Here is a 25,260-nt window from a genome sequence, read left to right as displayed (position 1 = left end):
TATTAATTTCCACTCAAATCTCCATTATTTTATACTTTTTTCTTGTTTCAGGTTTACTTATTTATTTTCCAGTTTCTTGAGAGAAAAGGTCAGGTTATTGAGCTGATACTTTTTAAAAAAAGATTTAAAAAATGTGTGTGTGTGTGTGTGTGTGTGTGTGTGTGTGTGTGTGTGTGTGATCTTTGTATGTATGAGCATGTATATATGGGTTCTTGAAGAGTCCACAGGGCGTCATATCCCTTGAACCTATAGTTACAAATGGTTTTGACTACTGGATGTGGCTTGTGGGAATCAAACTAGGGTCCTTTGCAAGAACAGCAATGTGGGAACCCACAGTGACTCCAGCTTATGTCTTAATTCCATCTTGACTTAAGGCCAGAGAGTTCAAGCTGGTTTTTGCTCCTCAAGGCCAAATAACAGGATATTTGGCTAAAGAAGTGGTTACTAGATGTTTTGAGAATTCAGGATGTTTACTCTTGTTGGTTTCTTGAATCATGGTAAAGAAGTCTTTTGCCCCCCTTGCTTTGGGTATAAAAAGACTATGAGAAATAAATTTGAGGCTGCTGCAGTATTCACGGAGAGCCCTCCCAATTCTATCTTCTGTCTCTTTCTTTCTTAAGCCTCACTCCCCTATTCAGGTGCTGTTTGACAAGTTGGCTGGTCCCAACACAGCAAGTACAGTAACTGCTGCACTATCTCTCTAGCCCCCGTTTCTTGTTTTTTTCTTTTCTTTTTATTTTTTATTTTTTATTTTTTGGTTTTTTGAGACAGGGTTTCTCTGCGTAGTTTTGCGCCTTTCCTGGAGCTCACTTGGTAGCCCAGGCTGGCCTCGAACTCACAGCGATCCGCCTGGCTCTGCCTCCCGAGTGCTGGGATTAAAGGCGTGCGCCACCACTGCCCGGCTGTTTTTTTTCTTTTAAATAGGCACTCATCATTTAAAAATTTCCCTAAGCACTAATTTAGTAATGTCTTATAGATATTCCTATATTTTGTCTTCATTTACATTTTTAACTTCCAATGTATTACCTCTGTAGTTGAACTTTCAATTCTCCTGCTTTAGCTGTTCAGTGGTTGGGATTGTAGGCCTTCTCTACCAGGTGTGTATTTTCTAACTTCCCTTTTTAATTTCTTCTTTTATACATTTTTATACTATTCAATGTTCACAGATTTTTATTTTCATAATTTCCTTATTATTGATTTCTAACACCATTCCATTGTGGTTAAAGAGCATACTTGATTCTATACCTTTATTTTCTTTTTCTTCTTGCCAGTGTATGATCTAACATTGAGAATGTTCTACATGCACTTGAGAAACATGTCTATTCTGCTACTCTTGAGTGGATTGTTGTGTAGATGTATTTGTAGGACTATTTGGTTCTTAGTGTTGTTCAAGTTTTTTTATTTCATTGTTAACTTTTCTCTATTGTTCTGTTACTGAAAGTAGTTATTGAAATCTCCAGCTAGTATTTTTGAATTGTCTAATGTATTTCTGTGACTTTTTGCTTCATGTATTTTGTTTTCTGTTCTTAGATGATTACATGTTCATAATTGTGATAGCTCCTGATGGTTAAATCCTTTCATCATTAGAAAGCATTGTTTATCCTGTAATGTTTTGTTTTAAAGTGTGTTTTGTCTGATACATATATTGCCACTTTAGCTTTCTTAGGGTTGCAATTAATATCTTGTATCTTTCGTCATTTTTTTAAACTTTCAGTCTATCTGTATATTTTTGAGACACATAGTTTAATACATAAATTTATTATTCTTACATTCTCAGGGTGAATGAAAATGAACTCTTTGTCACACTCAGAAGTGGCCTAATCCTGGAGGCAATGGAGAAAGGGAGGATGGAAAGAGACCTATTCATGGTGATATTTTATTAGTACTGAAATATGATTTTATTTGTATGTTAATAAATAAAATTGCCTGGGGATCAGAGCTAAGAGCAAACCATTTAGCAGAAGTCTGGCAGTGGTGGCACATGCCCTTAATCCAATCACATGGCAGGCAGAATCTCTGTGGGTTCAAGGACACAGCCAAGTGGTGACCTGAACCTTTAATCTCAGTACAAACCACAGAGACCTGGAGGTCTGTATAGAGGGGCAGTGACGAGGAAGTCATTTGGTTGGATTTAGAACCAATGAGAAGGCAGAACAGAAAGGCAATAAAAAGACAAGACATAGGAAGAAGGTCTCTCTTCCTCTCAGGGGAAGGACAGCAGCAAGTGGTACAACAAGGTGGTCTTAGCTCTTGGCTACTGCTCAATCTCTGGGCTTTTAATTCTTTATTTTGCTCTGTGTTTCTTATTTAATAAGACTGTTTAGAATTACATCTACACATTCTTTTTCAGTGATGAGAGGCTGGAGATGACACACCTTTCTTTTCTCCCTCTGGGCTGCAGGGACCACAAGTCTAGAGTTTCTCCACACCCTTGCACTCAGGATTGAAGAGTAAGAACCAAGTGATTTAGGCAGAGAGAAAGAGTCAGAGGAAGGAAGTTGCATTGATCAAGAAAGATAAGTAGGGCATGCATGCCTTTAATGTCAGCACTGAGGAGGCAGAAGTTTGGGGGATCTTTGTGAGCTTAAGGACAACCTGGTCTTTTTAAAAAAAGTCAAGAAAAGGAAGGCTCCTCTCCCCACGTGCCATTACTATGACATCAGAGTGGTAGTCCAATCATTTGGCTATGGAACATAGTACAATTTACATAAGACTACTGATTGGTTGACAGGCATAGTCCCGCCCCCAAGATGACGTTTGTGTACAGATAGTTGCCAGAGAAACCTGACTTGGTGCTGGCGGTTGGACAAGCAGCAGGCTCTTCACTGCCGCTCCTCCACAGTCCTTTAAAAGAGCTAAATTTGATTAACATTCAGGAAATTTGATCCTGGTTATAGAACTAATTCAGACTACAGACTTCTGGGCTATGTTCCCAGTCCATTTTTCCAGATAATCCCAGAAAATCTGGGAATTCATTAGTTCTTTGACGATAAAGCAAGAAGATTGCTTCAATGAGTTCCAGAAAGAAAGGACCTCATGTTTGTGACCAGCATTTTGCTGAAGAAGATGATTTCGTGAAGCCGAGGCCAAGCTACAGGCAGGTCGGAAAGGTGAGAAATCTCTCCTCAAGACAGAAATCCACCGAGCTGAGTAGTCTTCAACCAGCTCTTCCAGGAAGACCACGGGGCCGCCCTGCCACAAAAAGTCACTGGAGAAGACCCTCTACAGGTGAAGATGGCCCCACAGGGAGAGGTCGACCTAGGAAGAAAAGCCGCCCTGCAGAGGAGGCTCGCTCAGTCGAATGGGGTAACTCTGTGGAGAGAAGACCCTCTACAGGTGAAGATGGCCCCACAGGGAAAGGTCGACCTAGGAAGAAAAGCCTCCCTGCAGAGGAGGCTCGCTCAGTCGAATGGGGTAACTCTGTGGAGAGAAGACCCTCTACAGGTGAAGATCGCCCCACAGGGAAAGGTCGACCTAGGAAGAAAAGCCACCCTGCAGAGGAGGCTCGCTCAGTCGAATGGGGTAACTCTGTAGAGAGAAGACCCTCTACAGGTGAAGATTGCCCCACAGGGAAAGGTCGACCTAAGAAGAAAAGCCGCCATGCAGAGGAGGCTCACTCAGTCGAATGGGGTAACTCTGTGGAGAGAAGACCCTCTACAGGTGAAGATCGCCCCACAGAGAGAGGTCCACCTAGGAAGAAAAGCCGCCCTGCAGAGGAGGCTCGCTCAGTCGAATGGGGTAACTCTGTGGAGAGAAGACCCTCTACAGGTGAAGATCGCCCCACAGAGAGAGGTCGACCTAGGAAGAAAAGCCGCCCTGCAGAGGAGGCTCGCTCAGTGGAATGGGGTAACTCTGTGGAGAGAAGACCCTGTACAGGTGAAGGTCACCCCACAGGGAAAGATCAGCTCAGGAAGAAAATCTGCTCTGCAGATGAGGTTCGCTCAGTCGAATGGGGTAACTCTGTGGAGAGAAGACCCTCTACAGGTGAAGATCGCCCCACAGGGAAAGGTCGACCTAGGAAGAAAAGCCACCCTGCAGAGGAGGCTCGCTCAGTCGAATGGGGTAACTCTGTGGAGAGAAGACCCTCTACAGGTGAAGATCGCCCCACAGAGAGAGGTCGACCTAGGAAGAAAAGCCGCCCTGCCAACGAGGCTCGCTCAGTCGAATGGGATAACTCGGTGGAGAGAAGACCCTCTACAGGTGAAGATCGCCCCACAGAGAGAGGTCGACCTAGGAAGAAAAGCCGCCCTGCAGAGGAGGCTCGCTCAGTGGAATGGGGTAACTCTGTCGGGAAAAGATCCTCTACAGGTGAAGGTCACCCCACAGGGAAAGGTCGACCTAGGAAGAAAAGCCTCCCTGCAGAGGAGGCTCGCTCAGTCGAATGGGGTAAGTCTGTGGAGAGAAGACCCTCTACAGGTGAAGGTCACCCCACAGGGAAAGGTCAGCTCAGGAAGAAAATCTGCTCTGCAGATGAGGTTCGCTCAGTCGAATGGGGTAACTCTGTGGAGAGAAGACCCTCTACAGGTGAAGATCGCCCCACAGGGAAAGGTCGACCTAGGAAGAAAATCTGCTCGGCAGAGGAGGCTCGCTCAGTCGAATGGGGTAACTCTGTGGAGAGAAGACCCTCTACAGGTGAAGATCGCCCCACAGGGAAAGCTCGACCTAGGAAGAAAAGCCACCCTGCAGAGGAGGCTCGCTCAGTGGAATGGGGTAACTCTGTGGAGAGAAGACCCTCTACAGGTGAAGATCGCCCCACAGGGAAAGGTCGACCTAGGAAGAAAAGCCGCCCTGCAGAGGAGGCTCGCTCAGTCGAATGGGGTAACTCTGTGGAGAGAAGACCCTCTACAGGTGAAGATCGCCCCACAGGAAAAGGTCAACCTAGGAAGAAAAGCCGCTCTGCAGAGGAGGCTCGCTCAGTCGAATGGGGTAACTCTGTGGAGAGAAGACCCTCTACAGGTGAAGTTCGCCCCACAGAGAGAGGTCGACCTAGGAAGAAAAGCCGCCCTGCAGAGGAGGCTCGCTCAGTGGAATGGGGTAACTCTGTGGAGAGAAGACCCTCTACAGGTGAAGGTCACCCCACAGGGAAAGTTCGACCTAAGAAGAAAAGCCGCTCTGCAGAGGAGGCTCGTTCAGTCGAATGGGGTAACTCTGTGGAGAGAAGACCCTCTACAGGTGAAGATCGCCCCACAGGGAAAGGTCGACCTAGGAAGAAAAGCCGCCCTGCAGAGGAGGCTCGCTCAGTGGAATGGGGTAACTCTGTGGAGAGAAGACCCTACTCAGGTGAAGGTCACCCCACAGGGAAAGGTCGACCTAGGAAGAAAAGCCGCCCTGCAGAGGAGGCTCGCTCAGTCGAATGGGGTAACTCTGTGGAGAGAAGACCCTCTACAGGTGAAGATCGCCCCACAGGGAAAGGTCGACCTAGGAAGAAAAGCCGCCCTGCAGAGGAGGCTCGCTCAGTGGAATGGGGTAACTCTGTGGAGAGAAGACCCTCTACAGGTGAAGATCGCCCCACAGGGAAAGGTCGACCTAGGAAGAAAAGCCGCCCTGCAGAGGAGGCTCGCTCAGTCGAATGGGGTAACTCTGTGGAGAGAAGACCCTCTACAGGTGAAGATCGCACCACAGGGAAAGGTCGACCTAGGAAGAAAAGCCGCCCTGCAGAGGAGGCTCGCTCAGTCGAATGGGGTAACTCTGTGGAGAGAAGACCCTCTACAGGTGAAGATCGCCCCACAGGGAAAGGTCGACCTAGGAAGAAAAGCCGCCCTGCAGAGGAGGCTTGCTCAGTGGAATGGGGTAACTCTGTCGAGAGAAGACCCTCTACAGGTGAAGGTCACCCCATAGGGAAAGGTCGACCTAGGAAGAAAAGCCGCTCTGCAGAGGAGGCTTGCTCAGTCGAATGGGGTAACTCTGTGGAGAGAAGAACCTCCTCAGGTGAAGGTCACCCCACAGGGAAAGGTCGACCTAGGAAGAAAAGCCGCCCTGCAGAGGAGGCTCGCTCAGTCGAATGGGGTAACTCTGTGGAGAGAAGACCCTCTACAGGTGAAGGTCACCCCACAGGGAAAGGTCGACCTAGGAAGAAAAGCCGCTCTGCAGAGGAGGCTTGCTCAGTCGAATGGGGTAACTCTGTGGAGAGAAGACCCTCTACAGGTGAAGATCGCCCCACAAGGAAAGGTCGACCTAGGAAGAAAAGCCGCCCTGCAGAGGAGGCTCGCTCAGTGGAATGGGGTAACTCTGTGGAGAGAAGACCCTCTACAGGTGAAGATCGCCCCACAGGGAAAGGTCGACCTAGGAAGAAAAGCTGCCCTGCAGAGGAGGCTCGCTCAGTCGAATGGGGTAACTCTGTGGAGAGAAGACCCTCTACAGGTGAAGATCGCCCAACAGGGAAAGGTCGACCTAGGAAGAAAAGCCGCCCTGCCGAGGAGGCTTGCTCAGTCGAATGGGGTAACTCTGTGGAGAGAAGACCCTCTACAGGTGAAGATCGCCCCACAGGGAAAGGTCGACCTAGGAAGAAAAGCCACCCTGCAGAGGAGGCTCGCTCAGTCGAATGGGGTAACTCTGTGGAGAGAAGACCCTCTACAGGTGAAGATCACCCCACAGGGAGAGGTGGTCTTAAGTACAAAAGCCGCTCTGCATGGGAGGGCTACTCAGTTGAAAGGAGTAACTTGGCTGGGAGTCCCTCTGCAGGTGAAGATCACTCTTCAGGGAGAGACCACCCCATGAAAAGCCACCCTGCCGAGCAGGTTCATTCATCCCAGAATGGTAACTCTGTAAAGAGAGGATCCTCTCCTGGGAAAGATCGCCACACAGGGAGAGGTCAGCTCACTAAAAGCCGCCCTGCAGAGGAGGGTTGCTGGGTGGAAAGGGGTAACTATTCAGAGAGAGGGCCCTCTGCCAGGAATGATTGTTCCTCAGGGAGAGGTCACCCCAACATAAGCCACACTACAGAGGAGGATTGTTCAGTGGAAAGGTTTACCTATGCAAAGAGAGGACTCTTTGCAGGGGAAGATATCCCTGCAGGGAGAGGTCAGCCTTCAAAGAAAAGCCACCCTGCAGAGAATGGTCACTCAACTGAGAGGGGTAACTATGCAGAGAGGGGACTCTCTTCAGGTGGAGATCACCCCACATGGAGATGTCGGCCTTGGAAGAAAATCCTCCATGCAGAGGAGGGTAGCTCAGTGGAAAAGGGTAACTATGCAAAGAAAGAATTATTTGCAAGGAAAGATCGTCCCACAGGGAAAGGTCGCCTCACTAAAAGCCACCCTGTAGAGAATGGTCGCTCAGTGGATAGGGGTAACTATGTAGAGAGGGAACTCTCTGTAGGTGAAGATTACCCCACAGGGAGAGGTCAGCATCAGAAGAAAAACCTCCCTGCAGAGGAAGGTCACTCAGTCCAGAGGGGTAACACAGCAAGGAGAGGACCCTCTGCAGGTGAAGATCGCCTTGCAGGGAGAGTTCGGTCTTCAAAGAAAAGCTGCCCTGCAAAGGAGGGTCACTCAGCTCAGAAGGGTGACTCTGCAGAGAGGCTACCCTCTGCAAGGAAAGATCCCCCCGCAGGAAGAGGTCGGCCTCTGAAGAAAAGCCGTCATGCTGAGAAACATCTGTCTGCTGAGAGAAGTTGTCCTCCCAAAAAAAGACGTCCTGCAGAGAAAGGTCTACCCACCAAGAGATTTCGCTCTGTAGAGCAAGTTCACTCAGGGGAGAGAGGTCATCTTTCTAAGAAAAGTCGCCCTGCAGAGAGACAGCTCTCAGCCAAGAAAGGTCTCGTGGAACAGAAGGGTTGCTCTTTCCAGAAAGTTCATTCTGGAGAGAGAGGTCAGTCTTCCCAAAGCAGGTGCACTTTTGAGAAAGGTAACACAGTAGAGAATAGGTACTCTGTGGAGAAAGGTCATCACTCCATGAGGAAAGGATTTCCTATAGAGAAACCCTCTTCAGGATCCATGCCTAAGGTGCAAGTAGGAAAGAACGTGCAGAATACTCAAGAAAGCAGAAGTGGTAGTGGTACCAGCAAACCCCAGATCCCTCACCAGAATGTGGCTGGGGCTCTCAGCACCTTTCAACATGAGCAGGCAGTGCAGATGAAAAGGGGAATTATATTGAATGTGCCCAAAGAATTAAAATCATGTCTTGTTGAGGACTGGGACTTGGTAAACAACCAGAAACAGTTATTCCAACTCCCTGCTAAGAAGAATGTAGACACCATTCTAGCAGAGTATGTCACTTTTGTGAAATCACAAAGAAGGGGTGATAATAGGGAATATTCCGTTGATGAACTTGTGATTGGAATAAGAGAGTATTTCAACAGGATGCTGGGCACCCAGCTGCTCTGCCAGTTTGAAAAACCCCAATATGCTGAAATCCACCTTGCTTATCCTGATGCTCCAATGTCTCAGGTTTATGGGGCTCCACACCTCCTGAGATTATTTGTGAAAATTGGGACTGCATTGGCGGGTTCATCCCTTGATAGACCTAGTCTTAGGTTAGTATGCAGCTATCTGCCCGATTTTCTTAAATACCTAGCGGAGAATTCTACTTCTCTGTTTAGTGCCAGTAATTACAGAGTGGCTTCTGCCGAGTATTGTTGCAAAGCCCTGTGATGGTCTGCTGACCACTCCCTGTTATGACCTGGACCAGTAAACATTTCTGTGTTTGCTGTTTTCATTGTGTAGTTGATATCCTTTAAAATTGTCAAAGTTTAACAGGGCTTAATATTTCAGTTTGATTATTGTTGTGAACAGAAATAAAAAATATTAAATGCTTCTTTACCACTATTTCAACAACAAATAAATGTTCACTAAAAGAATTTGTGTTGCTTATTGGACAACATTGCTCTAATGTTGGTGCGTCTATCCACATGAGTTTCTACTAGGTGTTCATATTACATACAATGCCCTTGTTCCTAGTGCCAAAGGTTCAACATAATGGATATACCTCAAATACATGCATACACATAATTAAAAATATAAAATCTTTTAAAATGTAAAAAGATTGGAGATATAGCTAAGGAGGTCCTGGGTTTCAAAAGTGAACAAAAGAGGAAGAGAAGGAGGGATTGAGAAGGAAAAGGAAGAAAGGGTATAAAGAGAAAGGGAGGAGGGGAGCTAGAGAAGGGGAGCAGAAGAGGGAAGAGGGGGAGGTAGAGGGAGAGAGGGATAAGTGGAGAAGAAGAGGAGGGGAGGAAGAAAAGGAAGGAGAGGCAATGGAGGAGGAAGAGGAGGAGGAGATAGAGAAGTTGGAGGAAAAGTAGGGGAGGGGGAAAAGAAAAGGGAGGAAGAAGGAAATGGGGAGGAGAGGGGAGAAGGAAGAGAAGGAGGGGTATGAAGAGAAGGGAGGAAGAGAAGACAGGAAGAGGAGGAGCAGGAGGAGTTAGAGAATAAGAGGAGGGGTAGGAAGAGAAGAGGAGGAAGAGAATGAAGAGAAGGAGGGAAAGGAAAAGTATAGGGAAAGGAGGGGTGGAGAAGGAAACAGAGAAGAGGAGGAAGAGAAGACAGAGGAGGGGAGAGGAAGAAGAGGTGAGGGAAGAGAAGGATCGAGGAAGAGGAAGAGAGGAGGGAGGAGAGGAGGAGCAGGAGAAGATGGAGGAGAAAGGGTGAGGGAAGAGGAGAGGGAGGAAGAGGAAAGGAAAGGAGGGGAGGGGAGAAGAGGAGGAAGAGAAGATGAGGTGGAGGAGGGGAGAAAGAAGAGAAGGAAAGAAAGGAGAAGAAGGCTATAGAAAGGAAGGGGTAGAGGAAGGGAGGAGGAAGAAAAGTAGAGGCAGAAGGATAAAGGAGAGAGGAAGGTGTGGTGGAAGCGGGACAAATAGAAGAGGCAAGGCGAGGAGGAGAAGGCAAGGGGGAGGAAGAGGAGTAGTACAAAGGTTGGAAAAAGAAGGGGAGGAGGTGAGGAGAACTGGGAGGAGAAAGGGGGAAGAGGAAGAAAACATGGGGAAGAACAGAAGGAGAAGGAGGGTGGGAGGAGGGGGAGGAGAAGGGCAGGAGGAGGGCTGGAGGAGGAAGAGAAGGGGCAGGAGAAAGGGGAGAAGGAAGAGAAGGAAAGGAAGGAAGGAGGAGGGAAAAGAGAAGAATAGAGAAAGGAAGTGGGAGAAGGGGGAAAGAACAAGAAGTGGGGGGAGGATGAGGGAGAGAGGGAGGAGAGGAAATAATAGAGGCAAGAGGATGAGAAGTGGGCAAGGCAGAGAGAAGGAAAGCAGAAGGAAGACAAAAAAGAGGAAGAAAAGGAGTAGTAGAAAGGTTGGAAGGAGTTGGAGAAGGAGGGCAGAGGAGAGGGGTGAGAAAGAGAATGGGGAGGAGGGAGAGTGCCAGGTTCAAGCACGGGCTTTGTCCAGGCATGGTCGGGAGGGGAAACATGCAGAGCATGGGCAGGGCCAAAGGCAGATCCTGAGTGGCCTTGAGCACAACTCGGGTGGTGGTGAGACACCTCAGAGGCTGTGTCAGTGGACAGCTCATTTATTTGGAGGAGGCAAGGGACATTTATATCCTAGGAAGAATGGCCTCGGGTCCATGTGGTGGTATGTCATTGATTGGGGAAAGAACCTCAGGGGGTGGGGATGGGGGGGTGTCTGCTTCATTTACATACTCAGAGGCAATGGAGGTCAGAGGAAGGAACTTTATAAGGTCATAAGAAGCCCAGCCCAGCTGTTTCAGCCTTTTCGGATAAGCAGCCAGCAGTCCCTGTAGCCTTGAAGAGCTTATCAGTTGCTAGGTGCATTGGGGCATGTCCACAGGAAGCCCAACTGCTCAGGGTCTGCTGGCACCTGGGCACGGTGGGGGGCAAACAGACTTCTGCCACTCTCAGGATAGGAAAATCCGGGGTTTTAGGCATGCTTCGACCCCTTAGCTTCAGGCCAGCCCCACAGAAGAGGAGGAGAAAAAGAGGGGGAAGATGAAGGAAGGCAATAAGGAGGGAGGGTAAGGAGGAAGAGAGGACAAAAAGGCAAGGGAGAAGGAAAGAGAACAGAGAAAGGAGGGGAGGAGGAAAAGGGAATGAAGGAGAAAGAAGGAAATGAGTAGGAAGAGGAGGAAGAGAAGAGGAGGGGAAGGAGGAGAGGGGGGGAAGGAAGAGGGGAGCAGAATGAAATGGAAAAGGGAATGATGGGGAGGGGAGGGAAAATGTATGTGTGTGTGTGAGAGAGACAGAGACAGAGACACAGAAACACACACAGAGACAGAGACATAGAGAGAGAGACAGAGAGACAGACAGAGAGAGAGAGACAGAAACATAGGTGAATTCTGTGAGCCTGCAAAACCTGAACCATAGGCAAACAGGTTTGTGTCTTTCTACACTGCCAGAATTTACTGGATAAAAAGAAATTCATTAAAGTTGTCAGTTTCAATGACAACAATTTGTCACATAATCTGCCTACCCTGGTAGTTAGGCTGAGGAAAGTGCAGGTTCATTATTCCAATCTTAATTACTAACACTTACATCACAAAGCACAGTAAATATGCCTATGTGCATGCGTAAGAGTACAGAATAGATATAAAGAGGCTGAAGCAAAGTACAAGAGGTTTCAGAAGTAGGCTGAGAAGGAGTCTGTAAGGACAGTGGACCAGATTGGTGCCTGGGGAGCTGAGCTACTGTTGGAGTCAGGGTTTGAGAGTAAAGCTGTTCCAGCTATGAAGTTAAAGGATGAACCGAGGTCTGAGAGCAGGAAACAGTGGATTCAGGTCCAGGTCCAGACAAGAGAGCTGGTTAGTGGGAAAGTAGTTGAGTAGGCCAGTCAGGGAGTCCTCGGTCCTTCATGCATATGCCAGGTATCAGATGATAGGTTGGGGTGGGAGCCATGCCAACACAGTGTTAGGTGTCTATCACTTTATGAGATACAGGTAAAGGAGTTTTACCCATTCCTTGGTTTGGTGTATCTGGTAAGTTCTTGGGCCTAGTTTTCCTTATAGGACCTCAATATGCCCACATGCTGCACAATTTCAATTCACCCAGTAAATGAATAGAGTGGGCCCTCTTCTATTCCCAGGAATAAGTCATTTATCAGTCTATGCTGGATGGGTGGTACCTGATAGATGGTACAGCTTCTGGGTCTACCCAGGGACTTCTTGTACTTCTTCCTCAAAATGGAGCCATCTGTTTGTAAAATGGAACCTCCTAGGGCACAGCCTGAAAAGTCTGTTTCATACAATAGAGAGAAATTCAGAGTGGGCATGGCCTACCACAACAGTAAGGACTAAAACAAAAAGGCAATGCACTAGTTTGAAAGGCTGTGTATGTTTTGGGGTGGTGAGGTACCACAATTTTCCCCAAATCTGAACTCTACTGGATAAAATTCCTGAAATTTCTCCGGTCTCATAAAAGACATTATCAGTCATGGCTAGGTCTGTAGTGGGAGCATTGGGGACTAAGCTGTGGAAGTAGGCAACATGGCCTCTCTAGCTGGTCCTTGGCTTGATCAATGGTACTTTCTTCCCTTGTCCTCCTCCTCATCTTCATCCTCCTCATCCTCTATGTCCTCTGTTTCTTTTTCCTCGCTGATCTTGTCTGTGGCCTTTGTGATGTCCTGGGTCATCTTGTCAAACTCTTTTGTGACCTTTGGTGACAAAGCTGTCAGAGATGGTGCCATACCCTGCTTCTAGATATTGGCACTGAGGCAGTATTTGGGGTGTATATTTCTAGGTATATCCACCATGTCCTTATAATCAGGTTGTTCACCTGTGTGGCTTCCACTTGCTCTTATACTCAAGAGTTCTGAATTGTAGATAGTTCCCACTCCATCCACTTTACCATCCCAGTCCTCAGGCATTTTAGCATCAGTCTCAGAGCTGTGTTCAAGATTTGTTCAGACCTCAGGTCTGTGGGATTAACTATCTTAGCCAGTCTTGTATTCTTCCTACCTTGGTAGCTTCTGAATTCTTTGTTTGGAAGGTTGCTCAGGAAGTCTTTTCCAATCATTCTTGACACCGTTTGGCATTGAAAGTTTTCACCTCACAGGTATTGTCTAGCTATATAGTTAGTTTGTACATGTTCATCATCTATATACCAAATAGCCTTGTTGATAGGCATGTCGTCGCCATTGTAGCTGAAGGTGATGTGTGCCTTCTTGGTGCTGGGCCAAATATAATGATGTCTTCTGAGTCTCTGTGCATGTCCGCCTAGGCCAGGTTTTGGAAATAGCTTCATATAATTGCTCCCAGCTTGTTTGAAACCCATTATCTTTCTCCTGATCATTGTGGAACTTGCAAGAATCAAGGATGAGTTGAATAAAATAATATTTATGCTTAGATTCCATTAAGTTCTAAGTCCAGTGTCTTAGTTACAGTTTCTGTTGTTTGAATCTTAAATGGTCTTATAATAAAAAACCTGGTATCAGATATTGGGGTGAAAGCAAAAAGATAGAGAAGCAGAGCAAGCCACAGCCAACCTCACCTCAACAACTTCTCAGCTGATCCTATTTCCAGGAATCCTCAGGCTGAAAGCCTCTGAGTTCTCACCCAAAAGGGCTCAGCTGAAAAAAAAGCCTTAAGTTTCTGTATCCTCACCCCTTATATACCTTTCTCTGCCCTGCCACATTACTTCCTGGGATTAAAGGCATGCATGCTTTCCAGACAAATGCATGAGATCCAAAGTGCTGAGATTAAAGGTGTGTGCCACCACTGCCTGCCTCTGTTTTCTCTCCTAGACTAAGTAAATCTCATGTAGTCCAGGGTGGCCTTGAACTTACAGAGATCCAAACGAATCTCTGCCTCTCAAGTGATAGGATTAAAGGTGTGTGCCACCACTATCTGACCTCTATGTCTAATCTAATTCTCTGATTCTCAGGCAAGCTTTATTAGGGTACACAATATATCACCACAGTTTCTATTGCTGTGATGAAACAACATGACCAAAAAGCAAGTTGAGGAGGAAAGGGTTTATTTGGCTTCCACTCCATAATGCTGTTCATCATCGAAGGAAGTCAGGATAGGAACTCAAACAGGGCAGGAACCTGGAGGCAGGAGCTGATGCAGAGGGAGCAGCTTACTGGCTTGCTTCAAATGGCTTGTTCAGCTTTCCTTCTTATAGAACTCAGGACTACCAGCTCAGTGATGGCACCACCCACAAAGGTGTGGGTCCTCACCCATTGATTACTGACAAAATGCCTGATAGCTGGATCTCATGGAGGCAATTCTACTGAGGTTCCTTCCCCTCTAATGACTCTAGCTTGTGTCAAGTTGACACACAAAACCAGCCAGTACAATTGACCCTTGTCAACTTGACACACAAACATCACTATTAAGCCACAACCCTTTCTTTCTTATTCATGCCCAAGATCTCATATTAAAAACATAAATAACTTTAAAATAGACACTCTTTTAAAATCCAAAGTGTTTTAAAATTCACTCTCAACTCTTGGCTCCAGTAAAATATGTTCTTACTTCAAGAGGGAAAAATCAGGACATAGTCACAATCAAATCAAATCAAAACCAAATTCCAACTGTCCAGTGTCTGGGATCTATTCGCGATCTTCTGGACTCCTGCAAAGGGCTTGGGTTACTTCTCCAGCTCTGCCCTCTGCAGCACACACAGCTTGACTTCTAGGCTACAGCTGATCCTCTCTGCTGCTGCTGCTGCTGTTCTTGGTGGTCATCCTATGGTACTGGCATCTCTGAAGCTGCTGGAGTCTTCTGCTGACCCTGGGCTGCACTTTTACCAATAGCATCTCATAGGCTCTCTTCATGGTGCCAAGCCTCAATTTCTCTTCATGACCCCTTCAATCCTTGTCTTTCAACTGCTATTGAGGCTGCATCTTTACCAATGGCCTCTCCTAGCCTCTCATGGTGTCAAGCTTCAGCTGCTCTCCATGACTCCTCCATGCCTTCAAAACCACAACCACCTGAATGACTTTTACACATTACCAAGTCTGGCTGCCAGCACGAGGTACAACCTTGGCCGCCTCTGGAGCACAGCTTCTGTGTGCTGATTCTCAGGAAACACTTCCCAGAAGTTTTTACCTCAGTGATGCTGGCCTCTTCTTAATTGCCTCTAAATTCTCGGTTCCAGCCAACCAGCATTGCGTATCCCAGAAAAGCAATGGTTTTGCTTTATAATTCTGGTATTTTGTTAATCACAGCTGATTCTTCATCCCCAGCTAACCAGAACCATGGAATCTTAAATCAAAATAGCAATCAGCCCTGATAGAGTCTTTAATCTTCTCTGTGAAATTTAACAAGATAGGTCTTAATCCTCTACATTGCTCTCAACATTGCTATCTTCCAAGCTCCCACAGAGCATCCCATTGAGCTCTCAACACTTCATGGCTTTTCAAGCCCAAAGTTCCAAAGTCCTTTCACAATCCTCCCAAAACATAATCACTTCTGTCATAGCAAATCCCCACTACACTGGTACCAACTTGTCTCAGCTAGGGTTTCTATTGCTGCAACAAAACACCATGACCAAAAGACAAGTTGAGGAGGAAAGGGTTTATTTGGCTTACACTTCCAGAATACTGTTTATCTTTGGAGGAAGTTGGGACAGGAACTCAAACAGGGCAGGAACCTGGAGGCAGGAGCTGTTGCAGAGGCCATAAAGGGTTGCTGCTTCCTGGCTTGCTCTCTATGACTTGCTCATCCTTTTTATTTTTATAGAACCCAGGAACACCAGCCCAGGGATGGCTTTACCCACCATGGGCTGGGACCTCCCCATTAATCAATAATTGAGAAAATGCCTTACAGCTGATCTCATGGAGGCATTTCCTCAACTGAGGCTCCTTCCTTTCTGATGACTCTAGCTTGTGTCAAGTTAATGCAAAAAGCAGCCAGTATGTCCACCTACCCCCAACTGGAACTGCTCCTTGAAGATGGTAGGCTCAACTGCATGCAAGGAGACCTAGTAGCACAGGATCAGGGAGGCATGGTAGTCACTGAGCTGGTAGTCAAAGCTGGTGGCATTCCAGCTTTGAAAGATTGTAGGCCAGCAGTTTTGTTGCATGGACCTCAACTGGTAACCTCAAATTTCCTGCAGGAAGCAGGTATTTGGGTCTGATAATTTTAAAATGGTAGTCTGAAAATTTCAGTCTTTGGATTATTTCATCCAGTCATAAAAGTTATTAATTAGATTTTTCTTCCATTTGAATTTTGTTACCCATACTTGGCCTTTTTTGTCCGTTTGTCTATTTTTTTATCTTTTCTTGTCTTCAGTGACTGTCTTCTAATGTTACAGTTTAATTTGTTTAATGTTTTTTCACTACATAATTAATTTTTGTTATTTCCTTAATGTTTACTTTATGGGTTACTATTTATATATATATATTCTTATGGCATTTTAAATTAAATTATTTATTTATTGTAGGTGTGAAGAGCATGCATGACACATGAGTGTGGAGGTCAGGAACTGCTGGAATTGGTTTTCTCGTTCCATTATATGGGTTCTGGGGAACTGAACTCAGGTGATTAGGTTTGGCAGAAAGTGCCTCTGCCTACTGGGCTATATCACAGGTGGGATTTACATATTTGATTTCTTCCTTGACACTTTCATATATGCATATAATACATTCTTACCACACTCATCACCCTACCTTCTCATATCCCTCTCCCACCACTGCCAACCTCACCGCCTCCCAAGAAGTTTCCCCTCCCACTGTTATGTTTTTTGTTTTATCTGTTTTTGTGACTGAGTTTAACCAGGGCATAGGTATGGAACTCTCCACTGGCCCATGTGTAATTCGCTGGTGGCTACAGTGAAGACAATGATCCCCATTCACCAAAGGTCACCAACTGCTAGTAACAGTTTAGGGAGGGTCTGGGCTCCTTGAGCCCCTGCTCCTACCCATGACTGAATGTTGACAAGTCCTGTCTTATGCAAGTCTATGGAGATATTTTATTTGTATTAAAATATTATTTGTATGTTAATAAATAAAGTTGCCCGGGGTTCAGAGCTATTAGCAAGCCATAGGAAAGCAGGGCAGTGGTGGCATATGCTTGTATTCCCAGCACTTGGTAGGCAGAGCTAGGTAAGTCTCTGTGTGTTCAGGGATATAGCCAGTATTGGAGACACACGCCTTTAATCTCAATACCAACCGTAGAAAACCTGGAGGTCTATACAGAAGGGCCGTGATGAGGCGGTCATGTGGTTGGGTTTACAACCAATGAGAACGCAGAACAGAAACACTATAAAAAGACAGACACACAGGAAGTAGCTCTGGTTTGGAGAAGTAGGACCACCGCAGGAGGAAGGGTAAGGTTTTAGCTCTTAGCTCTGACCTCTTGGCTTTCTTCTTTGCATCGGTTCTGTGTTTCTTATTTAATAAGATGGATGGTTACATCTACACAAGTCTCATGTAACTGCAGCTCTGTGAGTTCATGAGTGCATGGGCCATGTCCTGTCCTGATGCAACATTCTACAGTCCTTCTCTCCATCATCCAGCTCTTACATTCTTCCTGCCCTTCCTTCCAGGATCTCCCCTGAGTTTTGGAGAGACTGATAAGGATACTCAATTTAGGGTGAGTATTTAGAAGTCACTTATTTGTAGCGCTTTTATGAGCCATGAGTCTCTGTATTACCACTGTTCACTACAAAAAGAAGGTTCTCTGCTCAAGGCAGAGAGGAGCACTATTCTGTGGATGTAAACATCAAAATTATCGGGGACTATGGGGGTCCAGCCCCTCGATAGTCCCCTCCCAGGGTCTGGGAAGAATCTACAACCAGCTGACAATTAATCTTTGATGAAAAGAAATGAATCTATGTACACGAAACTCCTTTGTCCATATACTTTACTATTCTGTGACAGCTATAAGCTTATATTCTGCTCTCATATTTAGGTCATCTTTAGCCTGATTTCTCTCTACACTTGTCTGTGATCCCCTCTAGTCTCAATCTTAATTTCTTCATCTAGTTCTGCCCCTTCTAGGTTCTCATCCACTTTGTTCCTTCCCATATCATCTCCCTTCCCGTCTCCTCTCTCCTCTTCTCGTTCTACTTCATCTTGTTCTTCCCCATCTGGCTCTTCCTCATCTTCCATCTCGTTCCTCTAGTACTCTCCTGTAGCCCTTCAATCTACTTCTTCCCCATCTCAGTTTGTTCCTCTCAAGTTCTTACCCATCTAGTTCTTCCATTCTCTTTTCTCTTCTCCTCTTGTGCCCTGGAAGTCCCCGTAAATAAAAGGGAGGGTCCGAGCTAAATTGTGTAAAGCTATTACTTAATGTCCACCTCTCCTAGGCAGTGTCCCCTTGTGGAATTCACCATAAGTCAGGAGACTTGCATGTGTGCTGTTACCATTGTTAGTCCACCTGGGACTAACAATGGGCGCCCACCTGGGTGGTGTTTCCTGTAGTCCTTGAAAGTGGCCAAGGGAGATAGATAATCTGATTCCAGAGAAAGCCTTTCCTGAGGCTGTTCTCCAAATACCTGGAATGTGTATGTCCAGAGAGTGATCAGTCTACACTGTTAGTCCTTCTTAGGGGAAAGTCAATTGGAAAAACTATGAAGGCACACATGATTTTCATAACAGAAGGCAGCTGATATATAACAAGCCAAGTAACACCAAAAACTCCTTGGGATTTGGCTTCCTCTGGAGGAATTCCCTGATTCCTCCAGGTAGTGACTTTGCCATAACCAGCTGAGTTCTTATGATATATTCCTGCGGCCCACAGCAAAAAATTGATAAAGTACCTGGACGACCTGCCATTCAGTAAAACAAAAGTAGTAGATTCATCCTTATGGCCTAGGACCTCCCCAGCCATGTGCCTTTGACCAGATACACAGGGCAAGATAATGCATTTCTTCCTGCAGACCAGGCCTCAAATCCAATATGAACACAGTTGGTTACACCATAATAATAATGCTACTATTGCACCAGTGGACATATCTTACTTGGCAGGTTGCTGTTATAGCTTGTAGGTGTAACAGCTGACTTTTCTCTTCCAAATGCCTTTATAGCAACTTCAGGCTCCATGAAAGCTAGGCAGCAGAGAGTAAAAATCCTAGTTTAGTTCTAGTATGATTTCTCTATGTCCTGTAACCAAAGTGTGTGGTATTTTCAGCCATAGGTGTTGTTGTTGTCGTTTTACTCTTTTGCTTTTTGCTCTTTGTTCTCTTGGGGGGTGCCCTATGGAAATTTGAGAACCCCATGTTGGGTGCCAAAATGTAGCTGGTTGTTTTTTACTCTTTGACTCTTTGGGGGCCCACCACCCAGCTCCCAAATAAGTCACACACACACGCACGCACGCACGCACGCACGCACGTACACATGCATGCACGCACATGTGCACTTATTCTTACTTATGAATACCCGGTCTTAGCTTGGCTTATTTCTAGCCAGTTTTTCTTAACTAAATTATCCCATCTACCTTTTCCTCGGGGTTTTACCTTTTATTACTTCTGTGTATCTTATTTTTACTCTTACTCTGTGGCTAGCTATGTAGCTGGGTGGCTGTGTGGCTGGTCCCTAGCATCCTTCTCTCCTTTTCTTCCTCCTTGATCTTTCTTCTCTTTTTCTCCTTCTATTTATTCTGTCTGCCAGCTGCAGATGTGACAGTCTTAATAAATAAGAAACACAGAGCCAAATGCAGAGTTAAAAGCCCAAGATGTCAGAGCAGTAGCTAAGAGCTAACTCTAAAACTGCCTTCTTACCACCCTACAATTACTCCTTCTCCTCTTTTGTAGGATTCCCCAAGCTCTGCCTAATGTTTGGTTATGGGTCTCTGCATCTGTTTCGATAAGTTGCTGGATAAAGCCTCTCTGATGACATCAATCTTATCAACTCTTATAGTATATATCACACAAAATCTACCTAACATCTATCTATCTATCTATCTATCTATCTATCTATCTATCTATCTATCTATCTATCTATCTAAAGTATTTAGAGGGCAGTAGCACTATCTATCTATCCATCCATCCATCTATCTATGTATTTGGAGGGGAGTAGCAGAATGGTTAAAAAATGTTGACGAGGCTACAGCAGAATTTCAAGTAGTCATAGAAGTATCCTGATAGAAATGATCACAGAATCAATAAGAAATCCAGACCATTTACAGGAAAGAAGCTGCTGTTGTAGAGTCAGGCCACAGTGGATCACAGCTGAGAGAAAAGCTGCAGAATTGAGTCCATCTGCAGAGGTTAAAGGGTAGGATTGGGTGCAGGCATGGGAACAGGAGGTCCAGACAGGTGAACAGAAGGATAGGTAGGTGGCAGTTGAATATGCTGTATCAATACTAAGGGCCAAGCTGAGCTGAAGCCACTGGGATAGTAGGGAGTTCTCCACCCCTTAGTCCTTGGTGCATATCCTGGTTATTATTTTTTTGTCAACTTGATGAATGCTAGAGTTATCTGGGAAGAGAAACCTCAATTGAGAAATAGGCCTTTCTCAAGATTGCTGAAGGCAAGTCTGTAGAGCATTTTCTTAATTAATGACTGATGGAGGAGGGCTCACAGTGATGAGCACCCCTTGGGACCCCTGGGCAAGTGGTCCTAGATGGCAAAAGAAAGTAGGCTAAGCAAGCCATAGTGAAGTGAGCAAGCCAGTAAAAAGTGTTCCTTCATGGCCTTTGGTTTAGTTCTTGCCTCTAGGTTCCTGCTTTGAGTTCCTGCTGTCACTGCTTTGGATGATAGACTGTGTTGTATAACTCTAAGTTGAAATAAAGCCTTTCCTTGTTGTTAAGTTACTTTTCTATTTCTGTGACCATGACAAGGCAACTTATAAAAGACAGTATTTATTTGGGCTTATGGTTTCAAATGTTTAGAGTCCATGATAGAGGAGTAGAAGCATAACAACAGGAACATTGAGAGCTACATCTCAAACCACAAGAGGAGGTAGCAAGGGCACATAGGAAATGATTCCAGTCATTTCAAACCTCAAAGCCCACCCCAACAAGGGCACACATAATCTTTCCCAAACAGTTCCACCAAATGAGAACCAAGTTTCCAGTGAGCCTATGGGAGCCATTCTCATTCAAACCACCATACTTCCCCAAGTTGCTTTTGGCCACGCTATTTTACAACAACAATAGGAACCCTATCTAAGAGTACACAAATCAGGTGTCAAATTACAGGTCAGTGGGGGCCATTGCCATCAAAGTACTGGTTGATCACTTTTTCATGAACTCACAATCAGAAGGCTGCCCCCTTTCCTCAGCTGAATGTGTCCAATAAGTTACTGGACTTATATCACTGATACAATTTTAACATGTCCATGTACCACAAAAGTCTCAACTCACCTGATACATTTATAGGGTGATACTCTCTTTGCTCCTTTTGCTTATTTTGATATGTCATTTATCAGTCTGTACTGCATAGGTAGGGCCACATAGATAGATGATATTGTTTATATATCCACTCAGGTGAGCAGCTGTCCTCTATCTTCAAAATGAAAAAAAAAATGAACAAAAAAAATATGATTATATAATGGACTCTTTTTTGTTGTTTTTTGAGACAGGGTTCCTCTTTGTAGTTTTGGTGCCTGTCCTGGATCTCACTCTGTAGACCAGGCTAGCCTCAAACTCACAGAGATCTGCCTGGTTCTGCCTCCCGGGTGCTGGGATTAAAGGTGTGCACCACCACTGTCCAGGATAATGGACTTTTTAGGGCAAGCCACAGTCTGAAGACCCACTGTTTTCCACAATATAGAGTAACTTAGAGCTGGTCTGGTTAAACAAATAACAATAGGTGATGGTGATTTCTTTAGATGGGCTACCTTAGGGCCCCCAAAATAAGACATGAAGATTATGATAGTAGTTCATAGCAGTGAAATCAAACGAAACCAACTTCAGATTGGAATCCTAGGTTCATGTCAAGAATCTTCTGAATCTTCCTCTATTGCTCTTCTACCATTATCCTTTGAGGGAAAGTCTCTCAATTAAACCCAGAGATCACAGATACACTAATCTCATTAGCTATCTTGATGTAGCAATACTCTAACTCTGCCTTCTGAATCTGGGATTATAGGTGGGGTTACCATGGCCATCCTGCAGTTACATGGCTTCTGGGGATCCAAGTTCCAGCTCTCTAGTTTGGGTAAACAGTGTTTTAACCACTGAGCAATCTCCCTAGGTCACTAATGTGTTCTTGTTTCCTTGTTTGCTCTAATTAAACACTTAACTATTTCATCTATTACTTTGTCTCCTTTGAATATCTCTTAGGAGCAAAAGACTGCAGCCTGCTGTTGGACTTGAGACAGGAAGAAACTGGAGCACTCCCCCATAACACACATTATTTAACAGTTTTTAAAATCAAGTGAAGAATTATGCATTCACATTATGTTTTATAATTACATAATTGTTTTTGCCAGTATTTATTTTATTTCCCTTTTTCCTGTATGAATTTGGATTACCAGCTGAGGTTACTTGTTTTATTCCAAAAGAGCTTCTAGTATTCTACTAAGATGGTGTCTGGTAAAAGAATATTGCTCTTCTTGTTTATTTGATAACACCTTTTGTTTCACTTTTAGCTCTGTAAATTTACTTTGCTGGACGTAGAATTTTTAGTTGACTCCCCCCTTCCCCAACTTTTGGAGCGCAGTGACTGGTTCCCTTACTTCAACTCCAACCTTCTTCCTTGTTATTTTTGAGCTCTTGTTCTGTCTTTGACTTTTGTTTTTCTCTGAGAATGGCTGGCTTATTTTAGTGAAGACCACTCCCTCTCGTGAAGCCTCTGATATTGTTCCTCCCCCACAAAGCATGCCTGTCAAGTTACCCTGAGGTGATAGAAATTTTACAGGCCCCTCTTTCTCTTTCCTTGAGCGATTTCATCTGTTAAATCCCAGGGATTACCAGCCAATTGCTTTATTGTTATCAACCATGTTTTGAAGCTTAAGTTCTTAGATAGACATATAATCAAATGTAAGATCCTTTGACCATAATTTGTATGTTTGCTTGTTTCTTTCATTCCTTTTGTTTGAGACAGAGTGTCATGTAGTCCAGGCTGGCCTCAAACCCACCATATAGCTAAGGATATCTTGACACTGAACTTGTTTTCCTCCTGTCCCCAAGTGCTGGGACTATAGCCTTCCATCACCAAGAAGCTCTACTTGAGGCAGGAGAGGGGCTCTTGAAAGTTGTATCCCTAGCTGAGGAACTCTTGGCAACTGATGGCTGTGGGGGATAGGGAGATAGGGTAGGGGGGCAGAGAGTCAATTTTCTCCAGGGCATGGCCCCTGAGACGCTACCCATGCTCCAGTAGATTGCCCTACACCTCTTTACATACAGGTAGCTCTAAGTAGACACAGTAGGCACTTTTAAAAAAGTACATATGAAGTTGGGAAGGAAAAGTGATGCTAGGAGAAGAAGGAGGAAAGTAAAGGGGAGGGAACTGGGGACAGATTTTGTATCAAAACATACTATATGCATGTATGGAATTATAAAAAGAATAATAAAATAATAAAAAGGGTTTTTTGTTCATATTTTATTTTTTGCTTAAAAAAAGAAAGAAGGAAGAAAAGTTTGGTTTGGCAATAGTGCTTGAAGTCAGTGTTGGAAACCTGTTCTGACCCTAGGAAGGCTGCCTCTTCCCCTGAGAGGGAAAATCAGTAGCCATCTTGAGAGACACTGCCCCCCTTGTCTAAAGGTATTTGCTGACCAGCAGTTTTAGAACTGACCAGAAGTTGAACTTATAGGAAGATAAGGCTGAAACAATAAATCAGTATACCCTGGACTTGGTAAAACAGGATATGGGGAGTAATGGACTCAACTGACCAGAAATTGAACTTATGGGAAAATAGAACTGGAACAATAAATCTGAATGTATATATCCTGGGTTCAGCAAAAGCAGGGGATAGGGAGTAAAAATTTATGTCTCTGTAGATACCCTGAATCCTGTTAGCCATCAGTAACCTCATGCTTATAGTTCAGCTAGTAATTTCAAAGAACTACCTCATCCCTAGCCCTGTTTTCCAATCCTGAGATATGTAACTCTCTGCATGTAAACTTTTCTTATATAAACCCCTTAAATTAAGTGCTCAGGGGCATCCTCCTTCACCTGCTATGTTGAGTGTTTGGAATGTGGACCAAGCCCTGGGGCTTGCTTTGTTATTAAAAAACCTCTGTGTGCTTGCATTGGATATTGGCTTTGTGGTGGTCTTGCTTGGGGATGTGGGCACTGATATGGATTCACACGTCCCCATGGTTGGGCATGGTTACGCATGCCAAGTGGGAGCTAGTCACTTCTGCCTGGTCATTACCGGGTCAAAACGTCTCACGTGACCAGGACCCGGGGGCTTTTTGTGGTTGCATAAAGCATGCAGTGCAACCATGTTATCTACACACATGCGTGGAATAGGCACATGGGCCTGTGTATGCAGGGGTGGCACAAACTTTATAAGCCGGCACCATGATTCCCAGCTCCATCTTTACTCACATGTCCTTTCCACAGGCCTGTGCACCTCTGTCTCTTTACCTTATCTTAATAAAACTCTTGTTAGTGGATTCTGTAGTATTTCATGACATTTCCTTGCAGGGTAAGAGCACTGCAAAAAACCAACATCTGGTGCTGTGATGAAACGGGAGTGCCTGTAAACCTGTAAACTGGGGAGTCTACTCCCAGACCACTGTCCATTTGCCTGGCTGCAGGAATCTGCATGCAACACCACTGCTTCAATTGGTGAGTCTCCCACTTTTCAGCCAGCGTAAATGGTTTCCTGAATCTGTGAGAATGACCATTGAGCATCCAGCACCTCACTGAGTATTCTTGAAACTAGGGAAACCCCCGACCACATTCTTTATTGGCTATGGTCAGCCCTAATCGCAGGCCTAAATTTCTAGCCATCTCCCATGTCTGCAGTTTGAGATATTCTTCGTCGTTGGATTACTGCCGTTGTGTGCATCCTGAGGCTGTGTGAGAGTGACAAGTTTTTCTGGCTTAATGAAGCTGTAGACATTGTTCCAGATTCCCGGGGAATCCTTACTTCACACAGTGTAGGCCCCTGCCTTTCGGCTGATGAGCCATCTGGCAGCCTGTGCCTGGTGAAGATCCATCCTTGGCCTTAGGGATGCCTAGGGCCTTGGCTCCAGATCACTTTTTTTCTGCCTCTCTGCTGCAGACATGGGAAATAAGTCTTCCAACTGCATCAGGCCTACCTCTCCCCTAGGCTGTCTTCTTGAGGCTTTAAAACCTCTCAGCCTTGCTTGAAGAATCCTAAGCTTATCCATCTCTGTACTAAGAGATGGCCCAAATATACTTAAGAAAATATACTTAAGAAAATAACAAAATATACTTAAGAAAATAACAAAAAATGGCCACCAAGCGGCTCCTTAGATCCCGATATTTTATGGGAATTATCTATTTTCTGCCAGCAAACAGACAAATGGAAAGAGTTGCCCTATATCATAGCTTTCTTCTTTCTGAGTTCTA

At 45.2% G+C, this 25,260-nt stretch overlaps 1 protein-coding gene across 1 annotated transcript; it reads left to right on the top strand.

Moving 5' to 3' along the window:
• The first annotated feature begins 2,792 nt into the window (after window positions 1-2,792).
• Window positions 2,793-8,797, top strand: LOC143271046 (uncharacterized). The gene has a single exon (XM_076562917.1). It carries the CDS (start codon window positions 3,012-3,014, stop codon window positions 8,589-8,591), a length of 5,580 nt encoding a protein of 1,859 aa, XP_076419032.1. The 5' UTR covers window positions 2,793-3,011; the 3' UTR covers window positions 8,592-8,797.
• Window positions 8,798-25,260: the final 16,463 nt, after the last annotated feature.

Source organism: Peromyscus maniculatus, chromosome X (assembly GCF_049852395.1).
Source record: "Peromyscus maniculatus bairdii isolate BWxNUB_F1_BW_parent chromosome X, HU_Pman_BW_mat_3.1, whole genome shotgun sequence".
NCBI lineage: Eukaryota > Metazoa > Chordata > Mammalia > Rodentia > Cricetidae > Peromyscus > Peromyscus maniculatus.
The sequence above is the reverse complement of the archived record's forward strand: the minus strand, read 5'-3'. Positions and strand labels throughout refer to the sequence as shown.

Bases quoted from the DNA above. Each gene is read 5' to 3' on its own strand.
- LOC143271046 (XM_076562917.1), top strand. From the start codon at position 3,012: ATGAGTTCCAGAAAGAAAGGACCTCATGTTTGTGACCAGCATTTTGCT.